Below are 13,422 nucleotides of genomic sequence, written 5' to 3'. Positions count from 1 at the left end.
ATCTGTGAATACCCTGAGTGATCCAACCCCCAGCTGGCGAACTTAATAAATCAGTGGTTGGGAGCATGGGGTTCTTGGTGGAAAAACATTGTTTGGGGAATCATTACCTTCATCTTTGTTTTCTTTTGCATGTGCCTACCCTATTGCTGTGGTATCCGACTACCACACAGACAGACAGACACCAAATGGGCCACCTCCATGATAGCAAAACCCCTTGCTTACTTCTCAGGGGACACTGCAGAAAAGGGGGTTGTGTGACATTGTAAAAGCTGGTCAGGAGAGGTGACATGATGGGGGAAGGTCATCAAGAGGATGTGACCACAGGTTAACCCAAGAGCTTGATCCTCAGAGACTTCTTGGAATGTACATTCTACTTGCCTTACTAGTGGGGTGGTGGGGAGACCATGTGGATGGTGCTGATTGAACCCAGTTACAGCCTGTAATATAAAAGTTTTTAAAATGGCAGGTGTGGAGATCTACTTGCCTTGCAGTTGCCCACAACAAGCCTCACATGTAAGTTCCTTTGTTTATTTAAACCTGCCACCTCATGGTTTGTGTGATGGGCACTGAGGAGGGGACTTGATGGGATGAGCACTGGGTGTTATACTATTATATGTTGGCAAATCAAACTTCAATAAAAAAATAAATAAGATAAACCTGCCACCTATCAACCTGGAGTGGCTGCCTCTTTTCTGGGTCTCTCTCTGCCCTTCACGAAGGGGATCACTTCCAAATTACACCTGGGATGCTCCTGAGGTTTCAGACTAACTCTCCTGCTGGGCATGTAGTAGCAGTGAGGGTTCCAAGTATTAAAGAACCAGGAGACTTACCTGGAACCTCCAGAGCCCTCCAATGTCATCAGTCCTTTCAAAGCAGACTGGCTCCAAGCCTTCCTCTAGGCAGCACTTGATAGAGGAGAGCCCGCTAGCACCTCCTCCAATCACAGCAATTCTTTTCTTGGTCATGGTCTCCAGATATCTTCACCAGGCTGGATCAATGTAATCTGTCAAAAAAAAAAAATGACAAAAGACAGAAAGCATATATCAGCTAACACATGTCAGGAAAGAAAGACCTTGACCATGGCATCCTCCAGATAAATGCCGTGACAAGTGCTTTGGGAGAAGTCAGATTCTGGGGTCCCCCTAACCATAGGGAATTGCTATGCAAGGGATATGGGAGCCCTGCGTCTGAGAGACCAGGAGCTCGAGAGCCCTGCTGTGGTGGCTGCACTGCCTTTCCCGCAGCACCTGGCCGATCCTTCAGCTGCCATCCAGAGGCTAATCTGCACTTTTGGCTCTTGTTGAGGAAATATAAAGCAACAAAGTGTAAACAGCAACAGCCAATGGCAGGGAGCTGTTCCTCTCCACCTCCTTTCAGCCAAAGCCCTGCCACTCAGCGGCACCCCTTCCCTCCCCCAGCGAGACTATTACCTGAGCCAAACCTGCTTTGGGCAGAAAAGAATCCTACAACCTCTGTTTTTGGGTCGCAGTTGCCCGGATGCTCAGCTACCCTCTCTAGAGACAGAGCGACCCTGTGTTTTGGTCCCTCCCCGCTCCAGAGTATGCACTTTGAACTTCCTGCTATCTGCCTTAAAGTGACAAACTCCTCCTGGTGAACGGAGAAACTAGCAACAGACTCAAAGCAAGTCGTGCTCTAAAAGCTTAAACGAAGAACATCTACCTTTCAGAAGATGTGTTAAAACAGATCCCAGTGCCCTCATCTCCGTCTCCACCCCACTCTCACCTCACAGATTGGCTCTTTGGTTCCAGGCTGCTGGCTGCTGGTAGGAATTTACTTAAAACACTGGTGCTCTAAGCTGGCTGCTGGGGTTCAGGGAATTTCTACTTAGAGGAGCTTATAGTTTAGCAGAGAAGACCAAACACAAACAGATACTTTCAATAAAATAGAAATAGATTTTATTTTTAAGATTTTATTTATTTATTCATGAGAGACACAGAGAGAGAGGCAGAGACATAGGCAAAGGGAGAAACAGGCTCCCTGGGGGAACTCTGTCCCAGGACCCTGAGATCCTAACCTGAAGGCAGACGCTCAACCAGTGAGCCATCCAGACATTCCTAGAAATACTTTTTAAAAGTGCTTTCTCAGGGCACCTAGGTGGCTCAGGTGGTTGAGGGTGGGCTCTCCATTTGGTTCAGGTCATGATCTCAGGGTCCTGAGATTCAGCCCCACCTAGAGTTCCTGCTTAGGGAGTCTGCTTCTCTCCCTCTGCCCCTCCCTTGGGTGCTCTCCCTCTCTTTCTCAAATAAATTAATGATTTTTTTTGAAGTGCTTTCTCTCACACAGTCAAATAAGTAATTAAAAACATAAAATATCCACTTTTAAAATAGAATTTAATTTTTTTCAAATATAAAATCATGCAGAATAGGCCAGTGTAATGGATGTAAGCTATCACACACCGAGTCAAAATTAGGGTTTATCCAACCCAGGAGTCTGTTTTGACAGATGTGAGGGGTTTTTTGAGAGATTTGTGGATGCCCACTATTTTTTTAACCTTCTTCCTACTCCCTCAGTCAACTTGGGTCAAGATGGTATGATGTCAGTAACATCAGCCCTGGGTTTTGACCTGCTGGGCTCACCCCCAAAGTATCCTTCATGGACCAGTAATTATCATTTCTCAAGGGCTCACTTGTATGGTTCAAAGAACCTGGTGGGAATGAACCCATATAATTTCTTAGCAATCCCATAAGGCAAGTACTATCATCACCTCCATTTTCCCAGTAAGTGGAAAGGCAAGGATGCAACCCAGGCAGTTTAACTTATAAATGAGTTATTTGTAAATCAGGATAATTTTGAATGCACTCCAGATGCCTAGATATAGGAAAACAGGTGAATACTTTTATAGACTGAATATTAATCTCTCCCTTACTGAATCAATATCACAATTTCAGAACAATGCACGAATAACTTTTAAAACCTAATGTTTTATTTTATTTTTTTAAAAGATTTATTTATTTATTTATGATAGGCATAGAGAGAAAGAGAGGCAGAGATTCAGGAGGAGGGAGAAGCAGGCTCCATGTCGGGAGCCTGATGCAGGACTCATCCCGGGACTCCAGGATCGTGCCCTGGGCCAAAGGCAGGCGCCAAACCGCTGAGCCACCCAGGGATCCCCAAAACCTAATGTTTTATTTTATTTTTTTTTTAATTTTTTTATGATAGTTACAGAGAGAGAGAGAGGCAGAGACACAGGCAGAGGGAGAAGCAGGCTCCATGCACCGGGAGCCCGATGTGGGATTCGATCCCGGGTCTCCAGGATCGCGCCCTGGGCCAAAGGCAGGCGCCAAACCGCTGCACCACCCAGGGATCCCAAACCTAATGTTTTAAAATGTAATTTTAGGTGGCTCCGGCAGAAGGTCCACGCGGAAGGGGCTGCGCGGCCGGGAGCACAGGGCGCTGGGACACAGCCCAGGATCCGGCCTCCCCCCGGGGACAGGCAGAGGCCGGGAGGGCCCAGGACAGCAAGGACGCTCCTGCCCGGAGCTGAGCAGATCAGCAGCCCCGCCACCGGAGCATCCAGGCCCTGCAGACAGAGAGCTTGGTAGTTACTGCGGGAGCTGAATCCAGGGCTGGGGAGCTGGCCGCCACCACTGTTGTAGTTCCTCCTGGGGCCTCACAAGATAAACAAACCCCACTGAGCTTCACAGTGGCCTCACTGGATAAACAGGTTAAACATCTCTAATGGTTAAACCATTAGAGATGTTTACATGTTAAACATCTCTAATGGTTAAACCATTAGCCAGCCTTATTAAAAAGAAGAGAGAGAAGACTCAAATTAATAAAATCATGGATGAGAAAAGAGAGATCACTAGCAACACCAAGGAAATACAAACGATTTTAAAAACATATGAGCAGCTTTACGCCAATAAATTAGGCAATCTAGAAGAAATGGACACATTTCTGGAAAGCCACAAACTACCAAAACTGGAACTGGAAGAAATAGAAAACCTGAACAGGCCAATAACCAGGGAGGAAATTGAAGCAGTCATCAAAAACCTCCCAAGACACAAAAGTCCAGGGCCAGATGGCTTCCCTGGGGAATTCTATCAAACGTTTAAAGAAGAAACCATACCTATTCTACTAAAGCTGTGCTGAAAGATACAAAGGGACGGAATACTTCCAAACTCGCTTTATGAGGCCAGCATCACCTTAATTCCAAAAAAAGACAAGACCCCACCAAAAAGGAGAATTACACACCAATATCCCTGATGAACACGGATGCAAAAATTCTCAACAAGATACTAGCCAATAGGATACAACAGTACATTAAGAAGATTATTCACCATGACCAAGTAGGATTTATCCTTGGGATGCAAGGCTAGTTCAACACTCGTAAAACGATCAACGTGATTCATCATATCAGCAAGAGAAAAAGCAAGAACCATATGATCCTCTCAATAGATGCAGAGAAAGCATTTGACAAAATACAGCATCCATTCCTGATCAAAACTCTTCAGAGTGTAGGGATAGAGGGAACATTCTACAACATCTTAAAAGCCATCTACGAAAAGCCCACAGCAAATATCATTCTCAATGGGGAAGCACTGGGAGCCTTTCCCCTAAGATCAGGAACAAGACAGGGATGTCCACTCTTACCACTGCTATTCAACATTGTACTGGAAGTCCTAGCCTCAGCAATCAGACAACAAAAAGAAATAAAAGGCTTTCAAATTGGCAAAGAAGAAGTCAAACTCTCCCTCTTCATAGATGACATGATACTCTACATAGAAAATCCAAAAGATTCCACCCCAAGATCGCTAGAACTCATACAGCAATTTGGCAGTGTGGCAAAGTACAAAATCTATGCCCAGAAGTCAGTGGCATTTCTATACACCAACAATGACACTGAGGAAAGAGAAATTAAGGAGTCAATCCCATTTACAATTGCACCCAAAAGCATAAGATACCTAGGAATAAACCTATCCAAAGAGGTAAAGGATCTATACCCTAAAAACTATAGAACACTTCTGAAAGGAATTGAGGAAGACACAAAGAGATGGAAAAATATTCCATGCTCGTGGTTTGGAAGAATTAATATTTGAAAATGTCAATGTTACCCAGGGCAATTTACACGTTTAATGCAATCCCTATCAAAATACCATGGACTTTCTTCAGAGAGTTAGAACAAATTATTTTAAGATTTGTGTGGCATCAGAAAAGACCCCAAATAGGGGAATATTAAAAAAGAAAACCATAGCTGGGAGCATCACAATGCCAGATTTCAGGTTGTACTACAAAGCTGTGATCACCAAGACAGTGTGGTACTGGCACAAAAACAGACACATAGATCAATGGAACAGAATAGAGAATCCAGAAGTGGACACTGAACTTTATGGTCAACTAATATTCGACAAAGGAGGAAAGACTATCCACTGGAAAAAAGTCTCTTCAATAAATGGTGCTGGGAAAATTGGACATCCACATGCAGAAGAATGCAACTAGACCACTCTCTTTCACCATACACAAAGATAAACTCAAAATGGATGAAAGATCTAAATGTGAGACAAGATTCCATCAAAATCCTGGAGGAGAACACAGGCAACACCCTTTTTGAACTGGCCACAGTAACTTCTTGCAAGATACATCCACGAAGGCAAAAGAAACAAAAGCAAAAATGAACTATTGGGACTTCATCAAGATAAGAAGCTTTTGCACAGCAAAGGATACAGTCAACAAAACTCAAAGACAACCTACAGAATGGGAGAAGATATTTGCAAATGACATATCAGATAAAGGGCTAGTTTCCAAGATCTATAAAGAACTTCTTAAACTCAACACCAAAGAAACAAACAATCCAATCATGAAATGGGCAAAAGACATGAACAGAAATCTCACAGAGGAAGACATAGACATGGCCAACATGCATATGAGAAAATGCTCTGCATCACTTGCCATCAGGGAAATACAAATCAAAACCACAATGCGATACCACCTCACACCAGTGAGAATGGGGAAAATTAACAAGGCAGGAAACAACAAATGTTGGAGAGGATGCGGATAGTCTTTCTTTATTGAGATATAATTGACATATATTAGTTTTAGATATACAGCATAGTGATTCAATGATTATATTGGGAAATGACCACAATAAGTCTAGTTTACATCCAGTAGTTTTGCTTGTTCTTGAACTTCATTTAAATAGAATTATATAGTAGGGGCACCTGGGTACCTCAGTCAGTTGGGCATCCAACTTTTGGTCTTGACTCAAGTCTTGATCTCACGGTCTTGAGTTCAAGCCCTGAGTTGGGCTCTGTGCTAGGCATGGAGTCTATTTAAAAATAAAAGAATAAATAATAGAATTATACAGTATGTATGCTTTGTGCTTGGAATCATTATACAACTTAATGTTTTTAAGATTTACCCAAGTGGTTTTCATGTATCAGTAGTTTGCTCTTTTTTTCCCCTATGAATATACAATTTGTTTATTATTGCTTCTATTATGAACATTTGGATTAATTCACTTTTTGGTGTCATGAAGAAGGCCTTTCATTCTTGTACAAGTCTGTGTGTGTGTGTGTGTGTGTGTGTGTGTGTGTGAGGGAACATATCACTCTCATTTTACTAGTGTGCCTGAGTGGAATTGCTGGGTCATATGTTTAATTCTATTTGAAAATGCAGAAGTTTTCAGAAGTTTTATACAGCTACTAGCAACATAAGGAAGTTCCAGTAGTTACATAGTTTCTCAATCCTTGGTACTGTTAACCATTTGTGTGGGTGTGTGATATTACATGGGGTTTTAAGTTTGAATTTCCCTGATGACTAATGATGTTGAAATTCTTTCTATTTAATTTCTTGGTCATTTGTGTATCTTTTTTTTTTTTTTTTGCAAAGCATTTGTGAAAATCTTTTGCTCATTTTTAAAAGCTGGGTTGTATTATTATTGAGTTAAGAGTTCTTTGTGTAATCTGCTTACAGATACTTTTGCAGAACTATGCATTTCAAATATTTTCTCCCAGTCTCTGACATAACTTTTCACTTTCTTAATTGTGTCTTTTGATGAGAAGTTTTAAATTTTGATGAAATCTATTTAACAGTTTTTCTTTTATGGTTAGTACTTTTTGCTACCATTTAAGAAATCTTCGTGTATCCTAAGCTCCTATAGCTCCTTGTGTTTCCAGCTAGATGATTTTTAAATTTAGATCTATGATCCATTTTAAATTAATATGAATGGAATAAGTGTAAGGGTCATGGTGAATTTCTTTCTATCTGAATATTGGGTTCTTCCAGCAGCATTTATTTTAAGACTTTTCTTCCTCCTTGAATGGCACTGGTGTCTTTGTATGCGGCATATTGGTCATATACATGTGAACCTATATTTGGACTCTGTTCTGTTACATTGATCTATTTATTTATCCTTCTATCCTTATAACTTAACCCCATTGATCTATTTGTTTATACTTTTACCTATACCATATTGTATTAATTATTTACCCTCTTCTAAAATTTTATATATATATATATTACATTGAATACGTAGACCAACCTAGGGAGAACAGACATCCTAACAATTGAATATTCTAATCTGTAAAATAGACTATCTTTCCTTTTATTAGGTCTTTGATTTCTCTCTGTGTTGTTTCATAAATTTCACTGTGGAATCTTGCACATTTTATTTAGTCTTATGTATTTTATTTTTAAAATCCTATTGTAAATGGAATTATTTTTACATTTTCTTTTTTTTTAAAGATTTTATTTACTTATTCATGAGAGACACAGAGAGAGGCAGAGACATAGGCAGAGGGAGAAGCAGACTCCCTCTGGGAAGTCCGACACAGGACTCCATCCCAGGACCCCAGGATCCCTGGGATCACGACCTGAGCCAAAGGCAGATGCTCAACCACTGAGTTATCCAGGTGCCTCTTGTTTTTACATTTTCATCTTCCATTTGTTTGTTGCAAGTATGAAGAAATACAATTTGTATATTGACTTTGTATTACATAGCCTTGCTAAACTCACTTATTACTTCCAGGAGTTTATAGGTTCCTTGGATAGTCTATGTATACAATCAAGTCATTTATGAATAATGGGTTACTGTTTTTTTTTCAAATTTATTATTTTTAAATTTTTTTCTCTCCTCATTGCATTGGTTAGGATCTCTATTATGGTACTGAATAGAAGTGGTGATGATAGAAATATTCACTATCTTATCATTAAGTGTGATGTGATTTGTATGCTTTAGGCAAATTATCTTATCAAATTGAGGAAGTTTCTATTCTTAGCTAAGAATTTTTATTATGAATGGGGCTGAATTTTATAAAATACTTTTTCCGTATCTACTTACATGATCCTATTGTTAAAATTATATTGATTTTTTACTTTTATTTTTTAAGAAGAGTTTGAGAGAGATAGAATGAGTAGGGGGAGAGGCAAAAGAAGAAGTAGATTCCCTGCTGAGCAGGGAGCCTGATGTGGGGCTCAATCCCAGGACTCCGAGATCATAACCTGAGCCAAAGGCAGACACTTAACCAACTGAGCCACCCAGGTGCCCTTTAAATGATTTTTTTTAATGTTAAGCAAACTATGTCTTTCTAGAATAAACTCCCATAACCATGATGTGTGTAATTCTTATATAACATTGTATTTGATTTGTTAAAATTTCACTTAGATGGAAATTTTTTCCATCTATATTTTAAAGGGATATTGCTCTACTTTTTTTTTTCTTGTAATGTCCTTAATAGATTTTGATATCAAGGTTATGCTGGCCTGTCTGAAAGATTCTGTATAGAATCGTTGATCTTTTTTCTTTAAAGGTTTGGTAGCATTTACTAGTGTAGCCATCTGGATCGATCAGGTGTTTCTATTGTTGGAATGTTTTAAATTATGGTTTTAATTTCATTAAAAGAGAATTATTCAAATTTTCTCTCTTCTTGTGCCAGTTTCTGTAAGTAGTGTTTTTCTAGAAAGTTGCCTATTTCATATAGGTTGTCAAATGTGTTAACATAGTTATTCGTGACATCTTTTTTTTTTTTAAGAGAGTGAGACAGAGAAAGAGAGAGAGAGAGAGAGTGCATGCATGGGAATGAAGAGGGGGAGGGGCTGAGGGATAGGGAGAGAGAATCTTAAGTAGGCTCTATGCCCAGCAATGAGCTGACACAGGACTCGATATCACAACCCTGAGATCGAGACCTGAGCCATATCAAGGTTTGGATGTTTAACTGACTGATCCACCCAGACACTCCCTTCCTATTATTCCTTTAAAATGTGTGGCATCTAGAGTGATATTACCTCTGTCATTCCTAATATTAGATATTTGTTTTTCTCATTCTTCTTTTTCCTTGATCAATTAAGTCAATTTTTAAATCTTTTCAAAGAACTGTCTTTTGGCTCCATTGACATTCTCTGTTCTATATCTCTTTTCTATTTCATTAATTTCTGATTTTATATTTATTATTTCCTTCTTTTTACTTTGCTCTTTTTTTAGCTTGTAGAGATACTTAATTTATCAAATCTCCATTTGAGAACTATTACAGCTACATCCACAAATTTTTGTATGTTGTATTTTAATAACTGTTCCTTTTAAAATATTTTCAAACTTCCACTGTAATTTCATCTTTGATGAATGGATTATGTAGAAGTGACTTAATTTTCACATGATTTTGGTTTTTCTAGATATTTTGTTATTGATTTCTAGTTTAAATTTGTTGTCATTAGAGAATGTAATTTGTATAACGTTAATCCTTTGAAAGTGATTACTAGTTTTATGGCCTAGAATGGGGCATATTGTATTCAATATTTCATATACATTTGAAAAGACTGTAACCTGTAGCTATTAAGTATGGTGTTCTGCAAGTGATATGTTAAGTTGCTTGATATTGCTATTCAAATGTTCTATATCCTCACCAATGTTTTGTCTGCTTGTTCTATTGATTATTGAGGAGACATTAAAATCTCCACATATAATTCTAAATTTGTCTTTCCCATACAATTCTGTCCATTGTTTGCTTCATAAATTTTGAAGTTATGTTGTTAGGTATGTACACATTTAGGATTATGTCTTCTTCCTATGGAATTAATCTTCTAATTATTATAAATTTCCTTCTTTTTTTCATTTCTTCCTTAAAATTTACTTTGACAGTTATTAATATAGCCACATCAATTTTTATATGGTTACTTTTTACATGGGATATATTTTCTCATTATTTTATTTCCAATTACTTAAATCAATTATATATTTTTTTCTTTTTGAATATGTTTAATTTTAGCTTTAAAAATATCATATTTAGTTTCTTTTTTAATTTAAATTTAATTAGCCAACATATAGTACATAATTAGTTTCAGATATAGTGTTCAATAATTCATCAGTTGCATATAACACCCAGTGCTCATCACATCTCATGCCCTCCTTAATGCCCATCACCCAATTACCCCACCCCTACACTCCTCCCCTCCAGCAACCGTCCGTTTGTTTCCTATAGTTAAGAATCTCTCCTGACTTTTCTCCCTATCTTCTGACGACTTCCCATTCAATTTTCCCTCCCTACCCCATGATCCTCTGCATTGTTTCTTATATTCCACATATGAATGAAACCGTATAATTGTCTTTCTCCGGTTGACTTATTTCACTCAGCATAATACCTTCCAGTTCTATCCATGTTGAATCAAATGGTAAGTATTCATCTTTTCCTATGGCTGACTAATATTCCATTGTATATATACACCACATCTTTTTTATCCACTTATCTGTCAATGGACAACTGGGCTCTTTCATAGTTAGGCTATTGTAGACATTGCTGCTATGAACATTGGGGTACAGGTGCTCCTTTGGATCACGACATTTGTATCTTTGGGGTAAATCCCTAGTAATGCAATTGCTGAGTTGTAGGGTAGCTCTATTTTTAACTACTTGAGGAACCTCCATACTGCTTTCTGGAGGGGCTGTACCAGTTTACATTCCCACCAGCAGTGTGAGAGGGTTCCTCTTTCTTCACAACCTCACCAACATTTGTTGTTTCCTGACTTGTTAATTTTAACTGTTCTAAGTGTTGGTGGTATCTCATTTGGTTTTGATTCGTATTTCCCTGATGTGGAGTATTTTTTTCATGTGTCGGCCATTTGTATGTCTTCTTTGGAGAAATGTCTGTTCATGTCTTTTGCCCATTTCTTTAATGGATTATTTTTTCTTTGGGTGTTGAGTGTGATTAGTTATTTATAGATCTTGGAGACTAGCCCTTATCTGATACGTCATTTGCAAATATCTTCTCCCATTCTGTAAGTTGTCTTTTAGTTTTTTTTTACTGTTTGCTTTGTTGTGCAGAAGCTTTTTTCCCCATAGTTCAGTTTGTTTCCCTTGCCTTAGGAGATGTGTTTAAGCAAGAAGTTGCTACAGCCAAGATTAAAGAGGTGGCTGCCTGTGTTCTCCTCTAGGATTTTAATGGATTCCTATCTCACATTGAGGTCTTTCTTCCATTTTGAGTTTATTTTGTGTATGGTGTAAGAAAATGGTCCAGTTTCATTCTTCTACATGTGGCTGTCCAATATTCCCAACACTGTTTATTGAAGAGATTGTCCTTTTTCCATTGGATATTCTTTCCTACTTTGTTGAAGATTAGTTGACTATAGAGTTGTGGGTCCATTTCTGGGTTCTCTATTCTGTTCCATTGGTCTATGCATCTGTTTTTGTGCCAGTACCACACTGTCTTGATGATAACAGCTTTGAAATATAGCTCAAAGTCTGGAATTTTGATGCCCCCAGCTTTGGTTTTCTTTTTCAACCTTCCTCTATTTGAGGTCTTTTGTGGTTCCATACAAATTTTAGGATTGTTTGTTCTAGCTTTGTGAAAAATGTTGATGGTATTTTGATAAGAATTGCATTGAATGCGTACATTGCTGTAGGTAGTATAGACATTTTAACAATATTTGTTCTTCCAATCCATGAGCATGGAATATTTTTCCACCTCTTTGTGTCTTCCTCAATGTCTCTCAGAAATGTGCTGTAGTTTTTAGGGTATAGATCCATTACCTCTTTGGTTAGGTTTATTCCTAGGTATTTTATGGTTTTGGGTGCAATTGTAAATGGGATAAATTCCTTAATTTCTCTTTCTTCTGTCTCCTTGTTAGCGTATAGAAATGCAACTGATTTTTGTACATTCATTTTTATATCCTGCCACATTGCTGAATTGCTGCATGAGTTCTAGCAATTTTGGGGTGGAGTCTTTTTGGGTTTTCTACATGGAGTATCATATTATCTGCAGAGTGAGTTTGACTTCTTTATTGCCAGTTTGAATGCCTTTTATTTCTTTTTATTGTTTAATTGCTGAGGTTAAGGCTACTACCATGTTGAACAACAGTGGTGAGAGTGGGCATCCCTGTATTGTTCCTGATCTTAGAGGAAAAGCTCTCAGTTTTTCCCCATTGAGAATGATATTCGCTGTGGGCTTTTCATAGATGGCTTTTATGATATTGAGGTATGTTCCCTCTATCCCTACACTTTGAAGAGTTTTAATCAAGAAAGGATGCTGTATTTTGTCAAATGCTTTTTCTACATGTATTGAGAGGGTCATATGATTGTTGTTTTTATTAATGTAGTGTATCGCATTGATTGATTTGGAAGTGTTGGACCACCCTTGCATCCAGGAATAAATCCTACTTGGTCATGGTGAATAATCCTTTTAATGTACTGTTGGAACCTATTGGCTAGTATCTTGGTGCAAATTTTGGCATCCATGTTCATCAGGGAAGTTAGTTTTTAGTTTTTCTTTTTGGTGAGATCTTTGTCTGGTTTTGAGATCTAGGTAATGCTGGCCTTATAGGATGAATCCTTTATGTGTAATTTTAGTTTGCGTAACTGAGACTTTTCTAATTTTTTGAGAAAGGCTTGTATTGCTATGTACTTCCCTCTTATGACCACCTTTGCTGTATCCAAAAGGTTTTGAACAGTTGTGTTTTCATTTTCATTTGTTTCTATGAGTTTTTAAAATTCTTCTTTAATTTCTTGGATGAACCATTCATCCTTTAGTAGGATGTTCTTTAACTCCAAGTATTTAAATTCTTTCCCAGTTTCTTCTTGTGATTAAATTTAAGTTCAAAAGCACTGTGGTCTCAAAATATGCAGGGAATAATCTCAGTCTTTTGGTACCAGTTGAGACTTGATTTGTGACCCAGTATGTGATCTATTCTGGAGAATATTCCATGTGCGCTCAAGAAGGATGTGGATTCTGTTGCCATAGGATGGAATGCTCTGAACATATCTGTGAAGTCCATCTGGTCCAGTGTTTCATTCAAAGTCTTTGTTCCATTGTTGATCTTCTGCTTAGATTATCTTTCCATTGCTGTGAGTGGGGTGTTATTATGTGTATGTGTAATATGTGTTATTACGACTATGTTTCTTTAATTTTGCTATTAGTTGTTTTATATAATTGCTTCCAAGTTAGGAGCACGAATACTTATAATTGTTAGATTTTCTTG

At 38.3% G+C, this 13,422-nt stretch overlaps 1 protein-coding gene and 1 long non-coding RNA gene across 3 annotated transcripts in view; one reads left to right on the top strand and one right to left on the bottom strand.

The window, feature by feature from the left end:
- FMO5 (flavin containing dimethylaniline monoxygenase 5) overlaps positions 1-1,584 on the bottom strand; it is a 32,800-nt gene extending 31,216 nt beyond the window's left edge. The window contains exons 1-2 of one of the 2 annotated variants that reach the window (XM_072769493.1): positions 1,431-1,584; positions 831-1,003 (exon numbers count right to left, since the gene is read on the bottom strand). In XM_072769493.1, coding sequence (XP_072625594.1) covers positions 831-965 — 135 coding nt within the window. In that variant the 5' untranslated portion in view covers positions 966-1,003; positions 1,431-1,584. Of the gene's footprint in view, positions 1-830; positions 1,004-1,247; positions 1,387-1,430 lie in introns of those variants that run through there. The other variant, XM_072769494.1, reaches the window with a different exon arrangement.
- Positions 1,470-9,925, top strand: LOC140601038 (uncharacterized). Its single transcript, XR_012004099.1, has 2 exons — positions 1,470-1,783; positions 3,359-9,925. It is a non-coding gene; the product is annotated as an uncharacterized lncRNA (long non-coding RNA).
- Positions 9,926-13,422: the final 3,497 nt, after the last annotated feature.

This window comes from Canis lupus, chromosome 12, assembly GCF_048164855.1.
Source record: "Canis lupus baileyi chromosome 12, mCanLup2.hap1, whole genome shotgun sequence".
Classification (NCBI taxonomy): Eukaryota; Metazoa; Chordata; class Mammalia; order Carnivora; family Canidae; genus Canis; species Canis lupus.
The sequence above is the reverse complement of the archived record's forward strand: the minus strand, read 5'-3'. Positions and strand labels throughout refer to the sequence as shown.